Genomic DNA, 22,613 nt, shown 5'->3' on the forward strand with positions numbered 1-22,613 from the left:
TCAGTTAAAGTAGTAAATGACCTTCTACTGACCTCTGATCAGGGTTGTGTCTCGCTGCTTGTGTTACTCGACCTTAGTGCAGCTTTTGATACTATAAATCACACTATTCTCCCTGATAGACTAGAAAATGTTGTTGGCATTAAGGGAACGGTCCTCTCCTGCCTCAGGTCTTATTAGACTGATCGAATGCAGCTGCTAGAGTCCTTACTAGAACCAGAAGATACGACCACATCACCCCGATCTTATCCACACTGCACTGGCTCCTAGTGAAATCTCACACTGATTATAAAACACTATTATTGATCTATAAAGCACTGAACGGTCTCGCACCACAGTACCTGAGAGAACTTTTGGTCTTTTATGATTCACCTCGAATACCTGGAATAGTGAAGGCTACAGCAGGGGGAAGAGCTTTCTCTTACAAGGCCCCACAGTTATGGAACAGTCTTCCAGTTAGTGTTCGGGACTCAGACACAGTCTCGGTGTTTAAGTCCAGGCTGAAAACATTTGTTTACTCTAGTTTTTTGTGAATAGTTTATTCTTAGGTAAAGGGTAAGTGTACATGGAGGTGGTATACCTCTACGTGTAATATTTTGTCTCATTGTTTAATTAGGTTCTCTTTATCTACTTTCATTCAATTTGATGATGTTTATGTCATATTTATGCAGAAATATAAAAAATTCTAAAAGGTTCACAAACTTTCAAGCACCACTATACAGAATTACAAAAAGGGCATTGAGGAGTTCAGTGCCATGAAGAACTATTATAAAATCACCAGGAAGGAAATAAACCATAACTTACAGCTTGTCTCCCAGGTTGTGTGATGTTACAGGATATATGATTCTGTAAGAAAATAAAGTTTATTAGTGTAGTCTAAAGCTAATGATCAGACACACTAGTCTAGTTCATAATGACAGTAGTCAACAATATCCCAACTGTCCTAACTGAGTGGGTGGAGCACTGCTTGTGAATGAAGGGTGGAGTCTTGGAGAAGGAGTGGGTAATTGTATATATATATTAGGGCTCTGTACTGATCAGAAGGTCGGGGATTCCAGCCCCAGCACCAGCAAGCTGCCACTGTTGGTCCCTTAAGCAGAGACCTTAACCCTCTCTGCTCCAGGGGGCGCTGTATCATGTCTGACCCTGCACTCTGACCCCAACCTCCTAACATGCTGGGATATGCGTAAAAGAATTCCACGGTGCTGTGATGTATATGTGACCAGTAAAGGCTTCTTCATATTATATATAAATATATATATATATATATGTTTTGTCTTTTAGAAAGACATTCTGCGCATCGAGAGCAGGTGGTACTGAACTCATACACCCTTAATCACACCCCCTCATCACAATCAGTTTCATTTTTATTCTTCAATATTTATAGATTTCATTATAATCTACACTGCTAGAGCATTAACAGTGGAATTATTCCAGTCAGAAACATCATCATCATCATCATTTCTTATCATTAAAATAAATACACACCTGTGACACGTTGATGGTGGGATTGTGCAGATCATGTAAGTGTACACCAGTCTGAGACGGCATACAGAAGCTTACCGTTACCGGCAGACCTTTTAGCCCCAGATTTCTCACCTTCACACACACACACACACACACACACACACACACACACACACACACACAGGAGATTGAAAATGATAACAGAATCAAAAACAAACATCTGAAGAATATAGGTTAGTTATAACAGAGCATGCCACAGTCAGGGAGTGCTGCAGTTGTTTTCAGACTGCTATGGAGTTTGTAGAACATAGATGAGCTCGCTGTGCAACATGAACAGAAGGAGCATGTAGGATTGAAAAAGGCCACAAGATTATGGGATGCTCAGCCATGGACGCTTTTGGAGGTGTTCAATTTATCATTTATAATCAACCTGAGAGTGCACGGGAGGGTGTTACGCAATCAGGAACTGGGTGTGTCTTCTGCCTAATTTCAATATTTGAATATTCATTAGCTGTGTATTCCTCAATGATTGGCTATTTGGTAACCCACCAACAGAAGGAAGTAAAAAAGCCTTTTTAATGGGCCATCATCACGTTATTTTTCACTTCCTCCTGGTATATGTGATGTGAGCAATCCTGGGGTATCATTCCCTTACATGTCCCGGATAACCTGTGTGTGTGTGTGTGTGTGTGTGTGTGTGTGTGTGTGTGTGTGTGTGTATGCGAGTGTGTGTGTGTGTGTGTGGGTATGTATGTATAAACTCACCTTATACACAAAACTTATAGTTTTTGGGCCTTTATCTTTCAGAGAGAAATTCAGATACGTTACAGAAAGCTCAGGAACACTGAAAGAGAGAGAGAGAGAGAGAGAGAGAGAGAGAGAGAGAGAAATCCATGTACTCAGGTGTGGAGAAAAATTGGCAATAAAAGAACAGATTTCTTCCTCCAAAGACGTGGAGTTAGACAGAACTGCAGTTTGAGTCCAACCCTGTTCAACATATACATCAGTGAGTTACCAGTGTTACTGGAACAATCCTCAACACCTGGCCTCACTTTATATAAACACCTGGACTCACTTTAAAGAAACACCTGGACTCACTTTAAATAAACACCTGGCCTCACTTTAAATAAACACCTGGCCTCACTTTAAATAAACACCTGGACTCACTTTAAAGAAAAACCTGGACTCACTTTAAAAAAACACCTGGCCTCACTTTAAATAAACACCTGGCTTCACTTTGAATAAACACCTGGACTCACTTTATATAAACACCTGGACTCACTTTAAATAAACACCTGGACTCACTTTATATAAACACCTGGACTCACTTTATATAAACACCTGGACTCACTTTAAATAAACACCTGGCCTCACTTTATATAAACACCTGGACTCACTTTATATAAACACCTGGCCTCACTTTAAATAAACACCTGGACTCACTTTATATAAACACCCGGACTCACTTTAAATAAACACCTGGCCTCACTTTAAATAAACACCTGGCCTCACTTTATATAAACACCTGGACTCACTTTATATAAACACCTGGACTCACTTTAAATAAACACCTGGACTCACTTTATATAAACACCTGGACTCACTTTATATAAACACCTGGACTCACTTTAAATAAACACCTGGCCTCACTTTATATAAACACCTGGACTCACTTTATATAAACACCTGGCCTCACTTTAAATAAACACCTGGACTCACTTTATATAAACACCCGGACTCACTTTAAATAAACACCTGGCCTCACTTTAAATAAACACCTGGCCTCACTTTATATAAACACCCGGCCTCACTTTAAATAAACACCCGGCCTCACTTTAAATAAACACCTGGACTCACTTTATATAAACACCTGGCCTCACTTTAAATAAACACCTGGCCTCACTTTATATAAACACCTGGACTCACTTTAAATAAACACCTGGACTCACTTTATATAAACACCTGGACTCACTTTAAATGAACACCTGGACTCACTTTAAATAAACACCTGGCCTCACTTTATATAAACACCTGGCCTCACTTTAAATAAACACCTGGCCTCACTTTATATAAACACCTGGCCTCACTTTATATAAACACCTGGCCTCACTTTATATAAACACCTGGCCTCTAAATGCTAAGTGCGTGACAGTATTATTATTACTATTATTATTATTATTATTATTATTATTATTATTATGCCTATAGCTCTTTATGGATGTGAAGTGTGGGGCTCGGTCAGGACGACTTCTCTAGATGGGACAAACACCCCACAGAGTCCCTGCATACAGAATTCTGTCCAAATGTTCTGAGAGCGCAGAGAAGAACTCCAACTAACACATGCAGAGCTGAATTAGGCAGATATCCTTATTTCTAAATATTCAAAAACCATCTCTTCCATTCTGAACTCATCTTAAATCAAGCTCCTCTAATACACTTCAAAACGAAGCTCTTAAAACCCGAGAGCCCTGAAACCCGTCCCTTCTGTCAGCTGTCTCTGAACCTCACAAACCCACCATCATCTAACACTCAGTTTCAGACCAGCTCCACTAAACTAAACCAGATTAAACTAAACCAGATTAAACGAAACCAGATTAAACTAAACCAGATCATAAAAAGTAGTAAACATGTACATCTGGACCACTGGGAAAGTGAATATATTGATATTCTGGCAATATTATACATAAACAATCATGCAAATAAAGTACGTTGAAATTGGAAAAATTGGATATTGGAGAGAGGAGAGAGAGAGAGAAGTGTGTGTGTGTGTGTGTGTGTGTGTAGAGATTACTCACGGGCTGATGGCCACATCTACACTGAACTGAACAGGCAGAGTCTTCGTCACTGTGGTGGTACTTGTATTTCCATTATTATCACTGTAAACACACAACCAACAGCTCAATACACTCTCACACTGAGATCTGTGTGTGTGTGTGTGTGTGTGTGTGTGTGTGTGTGTGTGTTTACCTGCTGGCCACAAGTGTCATCTGCATGTTGTCATTCCAGCTGTAAAAGCGAGAGATGCGGAACACACCCTCAAACACGGCCTACAACACACACATTATAATGTCTTATAGTATTCTGTGAGTGGTTCTGTGGATTCCAGGTTCTCTCTCTCTCTCTCTCTCTCTCTCTCTCTCTCTCTCACACACACACACACACACACACACACACACACACAAACACAAACACACTCCTCTGTAGGTTCAACAGTCTCAGACTGTGTTGTGTTCTACTGAGTTAGTGTGTAGTGTGTACTGTAGTGTGTGTGTTCTGCTGAGTTAGTGTGTAGTGTGTACTGTAGTGTGTGTGTTCTGCTGAGTTAGTGTGTAGTGTGTACTGTAGTGTGTGTGTTCTGCTGAGTTAGTGTGTAGTGTGTACTGTAGTGTGTGTGTTCTGCTGAGTTAGTGTGTAGTGTGTACTGTAGTGTGTGTGTTCTGCTGAGTTAGTGTGTAGTGTTTACTGTAGTGTGTGTGTGTTCTGCTGAGTTAGTGTGTAGTGTGTACTGTAGTGTGTGTGTTCTGCTGAGTTAGTGTGTAGTGTGTACTGTAGTGTGTGTGTTCTGCTGAGTTAGTGTGTAGTGTGTACTGTAGTGTGTGTGTTCTGCTGAGTTAGTGTGTAGTGTGTACTGTGGTGTGTGTGTTCTGCTGAGTTAGTGTGTAGTGTGTACTGTAGTGTGTGTGTTCTGCTGAGTTAGTGTGTAGTGTGTACATTAGTGTGTGTGTTCTGCTGAGTGAGTGTGTAGTGTGTACATTAGTGTGTGTGTTCTGCTGAGTTAGTGTGTAGTGTGTACTGTAGTGTGTGTGTTCTGCTGAGTTAGTGTGTAGTGTGTACTGTGGTGTGTGTGTTCCGCTGAGTTAGTGTGTAGTGTGTACTGTAGTGTGTGTGTTCTGCTGAGTTAGTGTGTAGTGTGTACATTAGTGTGTGTGTTCTGCTGAGTTAGTGTGTAGTGTGTACTGTAGTGTGTGTGTTCTGCTGAGTTAGTGTGTAGTGTGTACTGTAGTGTGTGTTGCTCTTACATGTGTGCCTCTGCGATAAACCGGTAAACTGATACTGCAGGTGGTTTTATTCAGCGCTTCGTCATCACGATCTCCACAACTGCTCAGAGTCCTTCTGTTTGCCTGGACCAATCACAATCAGAGTCAGAGTCACAATCAGAGTCACAATCAGAGTCAGAGTCACAATCAGAGTCACAATCAGAGTCAGAGTCACAATCAGAGTCACAATCAGAGTCAGAGTCACAATCATAATCAGAGTCACAATCACAATCAGAGTCAGAATCACAATCAAAATCACAATCAGAATCAGAGTCACAATCACAAACAGAATCACAATCAGAGTCAGAGTCACAATCAGAGTCACAATCACAATCAGAGTCAGATTCACAATCAGAGTCAGAGTCACAATCAGAGTCACAATCACAATCAGAGTCAGAGTCACAATCAGAGTCAGAGTCACAATCAGAGTCACAATCACAATCAGAGTCAGAGTCACAATCAGAATCACAATCATAATCAGAGTCACAATGACAATCAGTCACAATCAGAATCACAATCAAAATCACAATCAGAATCAGTCACAATCACAAACAAAATCACAATCATAATCAGAGTCACAATCACAATCATAATCAGAGTCACAATGACAGAGTCACAATCAGAGTCAGAGTCACAATCAGAATCACAATCAAAATCACAATCATAATCAGAGTCACAATCACAATCAGAGTCAGAGTCACAATCAGAGTCACAATCACAATCAGAGACACAATCACAATCAGAGTCACAATCACAATCAGAGTCAGTCACAATCATAATCAGAGTCCGAATCACAATCAGAATCACAATCAGAGTCAGAATCACAGTCACAATCAGAGTCACAATCAGAGTCAGAGTCACAATCAGAGTCACAATCACAATCAGAGTCAGAGTCACAATCAGAGTCACAATCAGAGTCAGAGTCACAATCAGAGTCACAATCAGAGTCAGAGTCACAATCATAATCAGAGTCACAATCACAATCAGAGTCACAATCACAATCAGAGTCAGAGTCACAATCACAATCATAATCAGAGTCGCAATGACAATCAGAGTCACAATCAGAATCACAATCAAAATCACAATCAGAAACAGAGTCACAATCACAATCAGAGTCAGAGTCACAATCACAAACAGAATCACAATCAGAGTCACAATCAGAGTCATAGTCACAATCAGAATCAGAGTCACAATCACAGTCATAGTCACAATCAGAGTCAGAGTCACAATCAGAGTCACAATCAGAATAAGAGTCACAATCAGAGTCAGAGTCACAATCACAATCAGAGTCACAATCAGAATGAGAGTCGGAGTCACAATCACAATAAGAGTCATAGTCACAATCACAGTCAAAGTCACAATCCGAGTCAGAGTCACAATCAGAATCAGAGTCACAATCAGAGTCAGTGTCACAATCAGAGTCATAGTCACAATCCGAGTCAGAGTCACAATCAGAGTCATAATCAGAATCAGAGTCATAATCACAATCAGAGTCAGAAACACAATCAGAGTCAGAAACACAATCAGAGTAACAATCACAATCAGAGTCACAACCAGAGTCAGAGTCAAAATCAGTCAGAGTCACAATCAGAGTCAGTGTCACAGTCAGAGTCAAAATCAGAGTCAAAGTCACAATCAGAGTCAGTGTCACAGTCACAATCACAATCAGAGTCAGAGTCACAATCAGAGTCACAGAGTCACAATCACTATCAGAGTCACAATCAGAGTCACAATCAGAGTCATAGTCACGATCCGAGTCATAGTCACAATCCGAGTCACAATCACAATCAGAGTCACAATCAGAGTCAGAATCACAATCCGAGTCAGAGTCACAATCAGAATCACAATCAAAATCACAATCAGAGTCACAATCACAATCACAGTCAGAGTCACAATCCGAGTCACAATCACAATCAGAGACACAATCACAATCAGAGTCACAATCAGAGTCACAATCACAACCAGAGTCACAATCACAATTATAATCAGAGTCAGAATCACAATCAGAATCACAATCAGAATCAGAGTCCGAATCACAATCAGAGTCAGAATCACAATCACAATCAGAGTCAAAATCAGAATGAGAGTCGGAGTCACAATCACAATCAGAGTCACAATCAGAGTCAGTGTCACAATCAGAGTCACAATCACAATCACAGTCATAGTCACAATCCGAGTCAGAGTCACAATCAGAGTCACAATCAGAGTCAGTGTCACAATCAGAGTCAGAGTCACAATCAGAATCAGAATCAAAGTCACAATCAGAGTCACAATTACAATCAGAGACACAATCACAATCAGAGTCACAATCAGAGTCAGAGTCACAATCATAATCAGAGTCAGAGTCAGAGTCAAAATCAGAGTCAGAGTCACTATCAGAGTCACAATCAGAGTCATAGTCACAATCCAAGTCAGAGTCACAATCAGAGTCACAATCAGAATCAGTCACAGAGTCAATGTCACAATCAGAGTCATAGTCACAATCAGAGACACAATCACAATCAGAGTCACAATCACAACCAGAGTCACAATCACAATTATAATCAGAGTCAGAATCACAATCAGAATCACAATCAGAATCCGAATCACAATCAGAGTCAGAATCACAATCACAATCAGAGTCAAAATCAGAATGAGAGTCGGAGTCACAATCACAATCAGAGTCACAATCAGAGTCAGTGTCACAATCAGAGTCACAATCACAATCACAGTCATAGTCACAATCCGAGTCAGAGTCACAATCAGAGTCACAATCAGAGTCAGTGTCACAATCAGAGTCAGAGTCACAATCAGAATCAGAATCAAAGTCACAATCAGAGTCACAATTACAATCAGAGACACAATCACAATCAGAGTCACAATCACAATCAGAGTCACAATCAGAGTCAGAGTCACAATCATAATCAGAGTCAGAGTCAGAATCAGAGTCAGAGTCACTATCAGAGTCACAATCAGAGTCACAATCAGAGTCATAGTCACAATCCGAGTCAGAGTCACAATCAGAGTCATAATCAGAATCAGAGTCACAATCAGAGTCAGAAACACAAGCAGAGTCAGAAACACAATCAGAGTATCAATCACAATCAGAGTCACAATCAGAGTCAGAGTCACAATCAGAGTCAGTGTCACAGTCACAATCACAATCAGAGTCACAATCAGAGTCACTGTCACAGAGTCACAATCACAGAGTCACAATCAGAGTCACAATCAGAGTCATAGTCACGATCCGAGTCAGAGTCACAATCAGAATCAGAGTCACAATCAGAGACACACTCAGAATGAGAGTCAGAGTCACACTCAGAGTCATAGTCACAATCCGAGTCACAATCAGAGTCACAATCAGAGTCATAGTCACAATCCGAGTCAGAGTCACAATCAGAGTCATAATCAGAATCAGAGTCACAATCAGAGTCAGAAACACAAGCAGAGTCAGAAACACAATCAGAGTATCAATCACAATCAGAGTCACAATCAGAGTCAGTCAGAATCACAATCAGAGTCAGTGTCACAATCAGAATCAGTCAGCATCTCAATCAGAGCCAGAGTCTTAGAGTCTCAGTCACAATCATAGTCAAAATCAGAGTCAAAATCAGAGTCAGAATCACAGTCACAATCACAATCAGTCACAGTCACAATCAGAGTCACAATCTGAATCAGAGTCACAGAGTCAGAGTCACAATCAGAGTCACAATCAGAGTCAAAATCAGAGTCATAATCAGAGTCACAATCAGAGTCAAAGTCACAGAGTCACAATCTGAGTCAGAGTCACAATCAGAGTCACAATCAGAGTCACAATCACAATCAGAGTCACAATCTGAATCAGAGCCACAGAGTCGGAGTCACAATCAGAGTCAGAGTCACAATCAGAGTCAGAGTCACAATCAGAGTCACAATCACAATCAGAGTTAGAGTCCCAATCATAGTCACAATCACGATCAGAGTCAAAATCAGAGTCACAATCACAATCAGAGTCAGCATCACAATCAGAGTCACAACCACAATCAGAGTCCCAATCAGAGTTACAATCACAATCAGAGTCACAATCACAATTAGAATCATAATCACAATCAGAGTCACAATCAGAGCCAGAGTCAGAGTCAAAATCAGTCACAATCACAATCAGAGTCACAATCAGAGTCAGAGTCACAATCAGAGCCACAATCAGAGTCACAATCTGAATCAGAGTTACAATCAGAGTCACAATCAGAGTCACAATCAGAGTCACAACCACAATCAGAGTCACAACCACAATCAGAGTCACAATCAGAGTCAGAGTCCCAATCAGAGTTACAATCACAATCAGAGTCACAATCACAATTAGTATCATAATCACAATCAGTCACAATCAGAGTCAGAGTCACAATCAGAGTCACAATCACAATCAGTGTCACAATCCAAATCAGAGTTACAATCAGAGTCACAATCACAATCAGAGTCACAATCAGAGTCACAATCACGATCAGAGTTAGAGTCCCAATCAGTCACAATCACAGTCCCAACCAGAGTCAGAGTCACAATCAGAGTCACAATCTGAATCAGAATTAGGTAATTTTATGAGTTTGATCAATAGAGTGATAAATAAAGTGGGTAAACGAGTGCTGTACCTCAATGGTCTTGAACATTGAGAGTGATAATCCAGGAGGGTAGAGCAGAACCACGCTGGTGTTGAACGAGTCATCTCCTTTATTCAGTAGAGTCACATGGATGATAAAAGACGCCTGGTCCACCACCAGCAATGTATTGTTCCTAAATACACACACACACACACACACACACACACACACACACACACACAGTTACACCTGATATAAGCTTGCAGTGCATCATGGAGAATGTACACACTTCCATACACTCTGGGAGTAACACTATACAAACACATAACCACCAAGAAATGACTAGAACAGACTGTGTGTGTGACAGCATTTGGGACCGAACTTTAAAATGGCAGACGTTTTAATTCCAACACAGAAATTACATTTAGCAGAAATACAGAAATGCAGAAATGTGAAGATTTGGATTCTTACAGGAAGTTAAAGTCCAGCTGCAGGTCTGATACACAGCTCGTGTTTTTGCAGTTAATCTGAAAGGGAACCTGTAAACACACACACACACACACACACACACACACACACATTCACAACAGAAATCTATGTTAATTATTACATTTCAATAAAGATCAGTTCAAATTTGATTTTCATTTAAAAAATATTACTGCTATGGAAACGTATTGGTGTTTGTCATAAACTCTCCCACTGTAACCTCCTAACTACATAGATAAATATATTACCTCAGCCAATCAGCTCACAGATAGACTATGATTCAGCCAATCAGCTCACAGATAGACTCTAATTAAGCCAATCAGCTCACAGCGTGACAGTGGTGTGACTCACCTCTACTTGAGCCGTGGTCTTGCAGTCGATGTTCAGTATGGAGTTGGAGCTCTTGCGCTGATGATCAGACTGGTGGAAGTGGAGTCGGAATAACACCGGAGACACGGTGTCCTTCACACAGCTCTGAAACACAGAGACACAGGGAAAAGATTACTTTCCTAACAGCTTCATCATGATTATTTATAATTCACTTCAATGTTTAAATCAACTTATGAGGAATTTGTTTTTCTCACATTATAACAGGCAACAAATAAAAACTGTAGAGATTTAAAATGTTCCTAAACTAGTTATGACCCTCAGTGTCTGGCTTTACGTTCAGCCTTTCATTGTGGAAATTATTTTAACTGTAATTCCCTTTTTTAATAAACACAACATTTATTAAGAGATAGCCATGCATTAGCGGTGCTCCCAACTAATCAGTCTCTCACGTACAGCACTAATGCACAAATAGACAAAACCTGACCTCAGAAGACTCGAAGCAAGTGAAGTACACAATTACCATCAACATTTCAACAAAGACTCTGGAATCCATCAAAACCCACTCAGCCCTATGTCAACTGCTGCATGCCTACACTGCCACATCGTCACATGACCAACAACAAACAAGGTGTTCACTGCTTCCTGCAGTTCTTCTTACCAAAGTTCACACTGGCCAATATCGGATTGAAACCAGTTTCAGAAAAGCATGTGAAACAATCTTTTGGCCAGGAAACTCAGTCTCACAAAAAGAGACACTCGTTCCACACGGAAATCCCTCACATCCCATGGTCCAAAAGTGGGAATGGACGTATTCACCATCATTAACGCTACACACTTCATTATGGTAGATTACTATTTCATATATAGTATGAAGCATGAAGCATCGCTATGATACTCAACCATGTGACATGTCAGACATCATCCAAGACCAAACAGTAAGAGTCTTTCTACACCCTAACGACCCTGCCAGCACTCGGCATCTGTACTGACCCGTTCAGTGACAGGTCCTAGTGAAGGGGAAGAAATACAGTCAAAACAGAAGAGACCTCCGGCCTGTCTCAGAGTGCCTCAAGGCCATCTAAAAGATCCAGACCAAGTCATTCTGTACCATGAGGACTGGGATACAGAAGTGTCCCAGACACCCCCAAGGACACAGAACAGCAGCCTGTGGCTGAAGAGCCGATCCAGCAACACACCATAAACACTCCAAAATGCACAAGAGTCAGATCCAACATTCAAAGACTTCCACACTAATGATTAAGTAACCTACTGAAAAAACAGCAGAACTTTGAAAAGTACAATATTCAGGGTGAGTGTACATGTTAAGTGTTATATGTATAACTGAATGGTCTATTTTCAATAATTATGCAAAGGGAAATGTTAAGAGACATCCACCCACCGAGTCAGTCTCATCTACAGCACTACAATAGTCATGAATTAGAATGCTTACGTTTTATTCCATTTTCATATTTAATAAAGTATACAACTCTGGACTACTGCATCTGGCTGAACATCAAAACAGCACTTTTATTATTTACACATCAGGAAAAAGACTAGTTTTTACTTTAATGTAGTTTCTTACATGTAAATTCTTTTATAACAGCGAGAAACATCAAGAAAATACGAAATAGATACGTTTCTCTAACTAGCTAACAGCAGTACACGTGAACACAGATGTATAATTATGACTTCAGATGATGGTGTGACAGAGTGACAGGAAGACATCGTATTCCATCAGCACAATTTAATCCCAGTCCTCTGTGTTATAAAGAGATGGAACATACGTGCATAAAGACTGTGTGGTTGTAACAGGAAAACTCAGAGTCCAGCAGCACAGACGTCACCAGACTCCTGGACGTCTTATCTTCTGCACTGAAACACGCCCGACTGTCCTGTCTCACAACGTCAGCTTTGAGCTCCAACGTCACGTTCAGACCACTCTTCACTGCCCCTGAGAGGAAGAGAGGGTAGCTACAGTCACAGTCTGTTGTGTTTGTCTCTGTGCTTGTGCTTGTTACCTGAGAATAAGTAAATATTTCGAGCTGTAATTAGATACACATACAAATACAGCTAATGGCATTGTGTTACGCCCCTAGTGTATACTGTGTGTAGATGCTGTGTGTGTTCTATGTGTTTACTGTGTGTATATGCTGTGTGTTTCTTATGTGTATCTGAGTGTTGTGTGTATCTGAGTGTTTGTTGTGTGTACCTGAGTGTATCTGAGTGTTTGTTGTGTGTACCTGAGTGTATCTGAGTGTTTGTTGTGTGTGTCTGAGTGTTTGTTGTGTGTATCTGAGTGTTTGTTGTGTGTACCTGAGTGTATCTGAGTGTTTGTTGTGTGTGTCTGAGTGTTTGTTGTGTGTATCTGAGTGTTTGTTGGGTATATGCTGAGTGTTTGTGGTGTGTGTCTGAGTGTTTGTTGTGTGTATCTGAGTGTTTGTTGTGTGTATCTGAGTGTTTGTTGTGTGTATCTGAGTGTTTGTTGTGTGTATCTGTGTGTTTGTTGGGTATATGCTGAGTGTTTGTTGTGTGTATCTGAGTGTGTGTTGTGTGTATCTGAGTGTGTGTTGTGTGTATCTGAGTGTGTGTTGTGTGTATCTGAGTGTTTGTTGTGTGTATCTGAGTGTTTGTTGTGTGTATCTGAGTGTTTGTTGTGTGTATCTGAGTGTTTGTGGTGTGTATCTGAGTGTTTGTGGTGTGTACCTGAGTGTTTGTGGTGTGTATCTGAGTGTTTGTGGTGTGTACCTGAGTGTTTGTTGGGTATATGCTGAGTGTTTGTGGTGTGTATCTGAGTGTTTGTTGTGTGTATCTGAGTGTTTGTGGTGTGTATCTGAGTGTTTGTGGTGTGTACCTGAGTGTTTGTGGTGTGTATCTGAGTGTTTGTGGTGTGTATCTGAGTGTTTGTTGTGTGTACCTGTGCTCTGAGTTAGCATGTGTACCTGTGTTGCAGGTGATCATACCTTTGCTGTTGGTGTTCTCTGCCATACTGAAGCAGGTGCTGAGAGTAATGATGGGAAATAAATTTTCTGAGTTGCCGAGGCAGTCGAAGTGGGTCAGGTTGATTTCAGAGGGAGAGAAACTGAGCTTCGCTGAGACGGACACAACCGGCCGAGTTCTGAGAGAACCAGGTACATCAGTTAGTCCAAAATTTACATCAATATTTACCTGAGGAAAGTTCCTTGTATTCAGAGTCGGGTCACGCAGCTGCTTAAGTGGATTTTCTGAGCTCACTGTGTCAGATTATTAAAATCACCTGCATGTACTTCATGCCTCCATCTTAATACTGCTCCTCACTCATGTCGATATCACTCAAGAAAAATGCACTTAAGTTCAGATCAGAATCATACAGAACTGAGACACTCCGCCCCCCACGTTGTTATGGCAACGCTAGACTACACTTCCCAGAAAACAGCACGGGTTACGAACATGGCCACCGAGAGCTACAACAGCCAGACTTTCTCACGCTCACACTCACCTGATTACTGATTCCACACACACCTGGACTCAATGACCTTCACAGCAACCTCACAGTAAATAAGGCATCCAGTTCACTCTCATTGCTAGGAATACGCTCTGTGTCTCTCCTACCAGTCTATTCCAAACCGTTGGTCCATGGTTTGTTTACTCTGTCTGCACATCGCCTGACCCTTGCCTGTTCACTGACCACGGGTTTTGGATTACTTCTTTGTACTGTTTGCCTGGATCATTAAAGTCTATGATTACCTGCACTTGACTCAACTCTAAATATAGAGCTGTGTGTTTAAAAATATTCAATTATGAGTTTTTCATACTTCAAGAGTACAACGGTCCCTTGTGCTCCAACAGCAATGTCCATCAGACCATCCTGTCCCATGTCCATCACACCGTCGATCGCCAAGCCGAAATGTTGAAGCTCCTTAGAGATGGAACTTGCCACAATCCTCTATACACACACACACACACACACACACACACACAAATATGCTCTTTATGACTGTATGTACTGCATCCTGTGTGTCTGTGTTTGGAGTTATACCTGGCTGTACTGGGGGCAGATGTTTATAGTTGTACCTGGCTGTACTGAGGGCAGATGTTTTGAGAGTTGTACCTGGCTGTACTGGGGGCAGATGTGTAGAGTTGTACCTGGCTGTACTGAGGGCAGATGTTTTGAGAGTTGTACCTGGCTGTACTGGGGGCAGATGTGTAGAGTTGTACCTGGCTGTACTGGGGGCAGATGTGTAGAGTTGTACCTGGCTGTACTGGGGGCAAATGTTTATAGTTGTACCTGGCTGTACTGAGAACAGATGTTTTAGAGTTGTACCTGGCTGTACTGGGGGCATATGTGTAGAGTTGTACCTGGCTGTACTGGGGGCAGATGTGTAGAGTTGAACCTGTCTGTACTGGGGGCAGATGTTTAGAGTTGTACCTGTCTGTACTGGGGGCAGATGTTTATAGTTGTACCTGGCTGTACTGAGAACAGATGTTTTATAGTTGTACCTGTCTGTACTGGGGCAGATGTTTATAGTTGTACCTGGCTGTATTGGGGCAGATGTTTTAGAGTTGTACCTGTCTGTACTGGGGGCAGATGTTTATAGTTGTACCTGGCTGTATTGGGGCAGATGTTTTATAGTTGTACCTGGCTGTACTGGGGGCAGATGTTTTAGAGTTGTACCTGTCTGTACTGGGGGCAGATGTTTAGAGTTGTACCTGGCTGTACTGAGAACAGATGTTTTATAGTTGTACCTGGCTGTACTGGGGGCAGATGTTTAGAGTTGTACCTGGCTGTACTGGGGGCAGATGTTTAGAGTTGTACCTGTCTGTACTGGGGGCAGATGTTTAGAGTTGTACCTGGCTGTACTGGGGGCAGATGTTTTATAGTTGTACCTGGCTGTACTGGGGGCAGATGTTTTAGAGTTGTACCTGTCTGTACTGGGGGCAGATGTTTAGAGTTGTACCTGGCTGTACTGGGGGCGGATACCGTGTTCACGGTTGCCGAGGTAAATGTAAATGGCTCCTTTCTGATCGTCTTCCAGTGGAGCTCCAACAGCTAAATCCTGCAGCTGGTCTCCATTCAGATCTGCTACAGCAGCTAGAGTCGTCCCAAACCGACCCTGAGATGATTCAAACACCTCCAACTCCTTCTCCAACTTCAGCTACACACACACACACACACACACACACACACACACAGAGTTTTAATTAGCTGCGATATCATTATATATACAGTACGCTGAGGCCTCATGGAATTATACTATTTCAGTAACACACAGTAATGTCCTGTAGTGTGTGTGTGTGTGTGTGTGTGTGTATGTGTGTACCTCTTGTGTGAGTCTGTAGATGTATACCCGTCCCTCTCTTGGAGGATGAGGTTTGTAATACAGCGGAGCTCCAACCACGAGGAAGTCAGTGTTGTTGTCTGAGTCCAGGTCTAACACACACACCGATCCTCCGAAATACGAGCCGATCTGCAGAGGCATTATTTAATAAATTATTACATTACAGATGTGTGTGTGCTGTGTTGTGATTTCATTACTACAGTGTACCTGCCATGTAGCTGTGTGAGGTTCATGTGAGGTTACATTAGTTCTGCTGCTGTTGCTGCTGTGTATCTGCCGTGTTTCAGTGCACCTGCTGTGTAGCTGTGATGCAGGTTTCAGGTGTTTTTCAGTTTTGTGTTAATGATGGTGTTTAACATGACCTGGAGCCAGCTGGCCCTTTCACCATATTCACTTTAAATTATATCATATTTGTTCAACAGAAAAATCTGACCTCACTTCCTGTCTACAGTGGTGTTGTTTTACCACAATCTGAAATATCAGATCCAACTCCCAGTTTGTGTTCTCTGTTTAATGTTCAGAGTCCTGACAGTGTGGAGGAAACAAACCACAAACTCCTTCAGAACTGTGTACTTCTTGTTTAGGAGAGTGTTAAACATCCCAGATCTTTTAGTTCCTCAAAAGGATACAGAAACTAAAGGTGAAACAAGTTTAGAAACTAAACTTGGACTAAAGGTGAACAATGTAAACATGCTGAGGCTGTTTCTTACCTGTTCTCCAGAGATATTGCTCATGACTTCCCATGTGTGGTACATCTTCCTAAACAGAGTCACCTGACCCCTGTGATTAGATCTTGGTGCTCCAGAGAACACAAGAGAATCTCTACCTCTCCGTCCAATCACAACAGAGTAACCTGAACACAACACACACACACACACACACACACACACACACACACACACACGGTTGTGGAAGCTCAGCTGCTGAGGTTCTGTGTTAGACTGCACTAACCACATGTACAGTACATGTCACTAACAGCTGAAAGAAACAGAGACATGTCCTTGTGGAACAAACAGCGTACCATTGTACGAGTCATTATTTAGGTTACTGTCTTCGATTTCCATCTCAGCTTCGGATCCTGTAACTTCATACAGATTTCCCTGCCAATTATTAGATCCAACCGCTCCCAGAATAAGAATGTCCTGGAATACAGAATAAAGAAAGAGGTGGTTAAGTGTTTGTGTTCAGACAGATTTTAAGATTTTATTTGTATACGCCTGTAACTCATTCCAGATCATTCAGACTCCATATAAAGTATATTGCAATTGTTGCAATACGTACAAAACTCTGCCAACAGGATCCTGACGGGGACCAGGAAATACAATCATATTACTCTGTTCTGGAGTCCTTGCACTGGCTCCCAGTCAGGTTCCGTGTCGATTTTAAGATCATGATGTTGACATACAAGGCATTACATGGCTTGGCTCCTCAGTACTTATCTGCTTTATTAATCCCTTACACCCCAAATTGCAGACTGCGCTCTTCACAGTGTAATCTGTTAACTGTTCCACAAACACACTTAAAATCTACAGGTGACAGGACTTTTTCTGTCTCTGCTTCTTCACTTTGGAACTCTCTTCCTCCTGAACTCAGGGAAGCTCAGACCTTAGGCATTTTTAAAGCTCAACTTAAGACACACTTTTTTAAACTTGCATTTGACTGCTGATGTCTACTTTTATTATTATTATTATTATTATTATTATTATTATTATTGTTATTCTTATTAACTTTTATAATGTTTTATTTTTTTCTGTGTACTGATTATTTTGTGGAAAGCGCTTTGAGAAGCTGCTTTTAAAGGCACTTTATAAAATAAAGTTTATTATTATTATTATATACTCTGTATCACTCGTAGTTAAATCTTGTTTGCATTTGCTGCCTACATTTCTGAGCATCTTTTCCATTGGTGATATCATAGTTTATCATAGTGTATGACCCCTGCACTTTTTTCCAGTGTGATGGTTTTTTTGTTGTTTTGTTCACCTAGTATTGAGTTCTTGACTTAGACTCTGTGCCTGGATTTTTTCTATAAAATTTTTAGATGAAAATCTCTGATTGAACTGCATTCATCTCTGCTTCTTGGTCCCTAGCCACCAACATGGAGATGGCAGGGCTTGTGTGTTACAGGACACTTGCTCAGTACCTGTCCCACACGGCCAAGAAAGAGAGAAGCTTCAGGATGGGAAAGCCATGTGGAACCAGCTCCATATGCCAGTGTGGCTGTCATTTCAGAGGGTTTTTTGTGCAAATGGTCAGTACTTATAGTAGATTTCTAAACTGTGGCAGTAATTTGTTTAAGGTTAATGTGATCAGGAGTGTGGGTCAGAGAGGCCACGTGAACTAAACTTGGTCATCTAAACTGTGTTTAACTAAAATATTTCTCGGGGTATGTTTGGTATCAATCTAATCCATAAATATAATACAAGTTTTGGAAATAGCATTGTAACGGATCGTAGACTGGAGGCGGATGCAGGTGCAGATCAAAAGTCTTTATTAAACACTAAACTCAAAACCAAAGTAAACGCGGTCTTCGCCGGCAAACGAGAAACGTGGTATACAATGAGATCATTCAAGGCATTCAAATGACCGCCACAAATAATACAACCAATATAACTGCATAAACTATAATACTGAGCGAAGTGCTCACTAACCAAGGCGTTTAAATAGAAAATCTAATCACAACCAAAACATGGACACCTGGGGCAAATTAAAGACACTTAAACTAAATGCTCAAGCAGGAAGCGAGCGAACCAAAACAAAGTCACATGACTCGTCCAAAGCCGAGCCACTGTGCCATCTGCTGGCCGTGGCGTAACAAGCATGTACAATATATGGTTTTATATATTGCGCTGTGGGTTTGTGTTTGTTACCTGAGAATACCTGTGCTCTGGAATGTTAATGGGATTTAAAGAACATCTTTCATATGAACTTATGGTGGAATCTGACAGCCATGCTCATGGAATAAATATCATTAGCCACCTGGTCTACACAGAAGACCTTTTGCTTTTGTTCCCACCAACTCATTCTCAGGAACCTAATTAACATACAGTTCACTAGGGTGAGCGACCCGGCTGGGGTCCATCCTGCTATAAAGTTCATAGTGTATCTTCCATTTGGTCATTGTTCACTTCAAAGAGCCTGAAGGATATAAAAAGGTATGCATCATACAATGTAGGGGCTTCACCATCAGTGAGATGCTTTACCATCACATCCAGATGCTTTTCCTTCAAGCCTCCTGTCATATATCAAGGAGGTAACTCTGGACTTTCCCAGCAGCCACTGCACCATATTACTGTCACATGACCACCTGCACCTGTATCACGTTTTTTGTTTAACGAGCACTCATATATATGTATGTATAGCCACTGTTTGCACTGTTTCTTTGTCTCATGTAATTGTCTATCCTTGCTTTTGTCTGTTTGTCGATGTTTAGTTTTGCCACAGTATTTAGCCTCGTGTTATTGCGTCTTTGTTTTTTGTTTGTTTATTAAATGTTTGAAATCTGCGATTGCTTCAGTATCCATCTTTGAACTGTGACACCTCCTATGCCCCCCAACTCTGTGCATTAACTCTGTAGTTCTCTTTGTTTTTACTTCCTGTATATTGTGGTCACCCCTGCGTCACCTCCTTCTGTGTGCTCTTCATCACCTGCTCATCTAACACCGATAATACTTGCTACATCAGGTCAGCTCATGAATTCAGGACTGACTACCATCAGCATCACTACCAACTCCAATGTCAGATGCATGAAGCTCTGCTCCAAACAGACAGTGGTTGAGTCGTTTCTTGGTGTTCAGTTGGACGACATTCACTGACATCCCTATGTGAGTGCTGTTCTTATTCATGCTGGAATAAAGGATGTACTGTCTCATGCTGGCTCAGTAATTGTAAAAAAAATCACAACAGAGCCATCCTCAGCAATCTCAAGCAGCACAGTTGCCACAAAGACAGACACTTCCAGTTCAGTGCAGATGATCATCTGTTACTGTGTCTGTGTCCTCATCCGGTGAATCCAAAAGGTTTTTAGCTTTCTTTCCCAATACGATTAAAAACATCAGATCTTGCATGTCCCCTCACACTGCTTCTGTAGACCCCCTGCCGCTATCATAGCCCTCCTCTAAACCAGTTAACAACTACCCCATTGCAGAACATCACCAACATGTTAACATTCAACTTTCCGCTTGTCCCACAGATCCTTTCTCTACCTTCTTTAAAAAAAAGGTTGTGGGTGTTCAGGCGTAGTCTTCTCTCAATTATTAATAACTCACTATTATCTGGATGTGTTTTGATGCCTTTAAGATGGAGAGTGTTTACATCTCGGTCTTGAGTAACCTTATGCCTATCTCTAACTTGGCCTTTAACTCCAGGACTTTAGAAATTGTGGATTTAATGCAAGTCATGGAGGCTTGAAAAGTTTCAGTCAGGTGTTTGCCCTCATCACTGCTCAGAGACAGCTCTTCTCAGTTACTAATGATCTTCAATGGGCAGCTGATAAAGGGGAGAATTAAGTTCTAGTGCTCTTGCCCCTGAATGCATTGTTGAGCTTTTAACTCCATACTCTCTTGCTTGGTCAGGACTCAGGTCCTTGTTCTGTTGGCTGAGTCCCATCTGGTGACTGAAGCTGACTGTTTGCAGTCAGGGGCTTAAAACCATGATACCGTAATATAAGATCTGCTACTACAGTTTCCACAATTAAAACCAATCTGAGAATGTATTTTATAAAAAGGTGTTCTTGGACGGTTAACCTTTAACTCCTGAGCTATGTCTCAACCATCTCCCTAGCTGAGTAGTCAGGGCACTGATCAGGGAGTCTGCCATTTTAAGGGCTGTCTCAATCGCAAAATCCTTCCAGTGCACTGGAACTTTCGCTCCCTAAAAAATCCAACAATCCCACAAAGACCCCTATTGTTTTCGTTAGTTTTCCTATCATTATTATTATTATTATTATTGTTGTTGTTGTTATTATTATTCCACTTGAGTCTATGGCCACCCATAGAACCACTTGCAGGAAAGTTATGAAATTTGGCACACAGATAGAGGACAGTCTCTCCATTAATCATTGCAATCTCTACCTCAAAGACTCTAGCGCCACCAACTGCCCAAATTTACACTGACATTTATGTTAATAACTTTTGAACCGTAAGGGCTAGAAATGAAATTCCTTTTTCCTCTGATTCCTTTGCTGAAGATGATTCGATGATCGTCTTTTTTCCCCATCATGAAAATTCTTAATCTTTTGAATTCTAACTCGTCCTAGGTTGTTTGTCTGATTTGCACGAAAATTGGCCTGCATCATCTAAAGACACTCACGACAAAATTCACAGAATTTTGATAAACCATACCATTTTCGAATGGCGTGTTAACGAATTTGATGAAGAAAGTGCAAAATTGAACTTGAGATTGTATCAGCGCAACACTTTGAGGGATTGTGACGAAACTTGTTACGTATCACGCCATTAGGCCCTGAGGTAACCTGCAGTGATTCCCTGCACTGCCCCCTACCAGTCAGGCGATAGAAAAAACAGATTTTTTGGCTTATAACTCTTGAATGCTTTACCGCATTATAACCATCATGCCTAGATGCTACCTGAGCAGTTTCAGAACAGCACCACATACTGGACAAAAATTCTAAGAAGTAGCTATTTTTAGTTTAGTTTAGTTTTTTTTTTTTTAATAAATGGGGTTTTTTTATGATTGAAAGTTTACTTTTTCTAACTCCTCATACACTGTTCATCGGATTCTATTCAAAAACATGTCACAAAGCTTCTTTTGCTGCTCATGGTGGTGATAATTGGCTTGTATTGCAGCTATATTTATTATTATTATTATTATTATTATTATTATTATTATTATATTTGACCCTCAGCGCCACCTGATGCCATTGGCTTGGGTGAACAGTGGTGAAGTACTTAACAAAATTGGACTTTAGCACTGGGTATAAGTCCACAACTTGGACTTATTAATGACAGGGTGTTAAAAGATGTGGAGAATGTTTATTTAGACAGATGTGGTGAATGGAGTGTGTTTATACAGATGTGGTGAGTGTTTGTTTAGACAGATGTGGTGAATGGGGTGTGTTTAGGCAGATGTGGTGAGTGTTTGTTTAGACAGATGTGGTGAGTGTTTGTTTAGACAGATGTGGTGAACATTGTTTGTTTAGACAGATGTGGTGAATGGTGTGAGTTCAGACAGATGTTTGTCTGATGTTTGATCAGTACCTTGTCACTGGCAGCACTGAATCCACTCTGAGACAGCTCTTCTCCAAAGGTCCTGCCCTGAGCTCCTGAAGACAAAAACCCATTATTCATTAGTGACATTTACTTTTTTAATTGACATTTTTCACAAAACACTTTCAGTCATGGCACCTTAAACATTTATCATTTATTCATTTTTCCAAAGCATCCTCAGCACCGTAACTGACCTGAAGA

General features: G+C 41.1%; 1 protein-coding gene across 1 annotated transcript in view; it reads right to left on the reverse strand.

Moving 5' to 3' along the window:
- Nucleotides 1-22,613, reverse strand: part of LOC128601868 (integrin alpha-M-like) — a 50,706-nt gene that overhangs the window by 10,360 nt on the left and 17,733 nt on the right. The window contains exons 10-26 of the mRNA XM_053615280.1: nucleotides 22,404-22,468; nucleotides 17,207-17,327; nucleotides 16,896-17,038; nucleotides 16,168-16,314; nucleotides 15,805-16,002; nucleotides 14,662-14,792; nucleotides 13,831-13,985; nucleotides 12,655-12,821; nucleotides 10,892-11,014; nucleotides 10,526-10,593; nucleotides 10,106-10,247; nucleotides 5,484-5,585; nucleotides 4,432-4,511; nucleotides 4,260-4,340; nucleotides 2,230-2,308; nucleotides 1,486-1,596; nucleotides 802-843 (exon numbers count right to left, since the gene is read on the reverse strand). Coding sequence (XP_053471255.1) covers nucleotides 802-843; nucleotides 1,486-1,596; nucleotides 2,230-2,308; nucleotides 4,260-4,340; nucleotides 4,432-4,511; nucleotides 5,484-5,585; nucleotides 10,106-10,247; nucleotides 10,526-10,593; nucleotides 10,892-11,014; nucleotides 12,655-12,821; nucleotides 13,831-13,985; nucleotides 14,662-14,792; nucleotides 15,805-16,002; nucleotides 16,168-16,314; nucleotides 16,896-17,038; nucleotides 17,207-17,327; nucleotides 22,404-22,468 — 1,955 coding nt within the window. The remainder of the gene's footprint in view (nucleotides 1-801; nucleotides 844-1,485; nucleotides 1,597-2,229; nucleotides 2,309-4,259; nucleotides 4,341-4,431; nucleotides 4,512-5,483; nucleotides 5,586-10,105; nucleotides 10,248-10,525; nucleotides 10,594-10,891; nucleotides 11,015-12,654; nucleotides 12,822-13,830; nucleotides 13,986-14,661; nucleotides 14,793-15,804; nucleotides 16,003-16,167; nucleotides 16,315-16,895; nucleotides 17,039-17,206; nucleotides 17,328-22,403; nucleotides 22,469-22,613) is intronic.

The sequence above is a fragment of the Ictalurus furcatus genome, chromosome 26 (genome assembly GCF_023375685.1).
Source record: "Ictalurus furcatus strain D&B chromosome 26, Billie_1.0, whole genome shotgun sequence".
Lineage (NCBI taxonomy): Eukaryota > Metazoa > Chordata > Actinopteri > Siluriformes > Ictaluridae > Ictalurus > Ictalurus furcatus.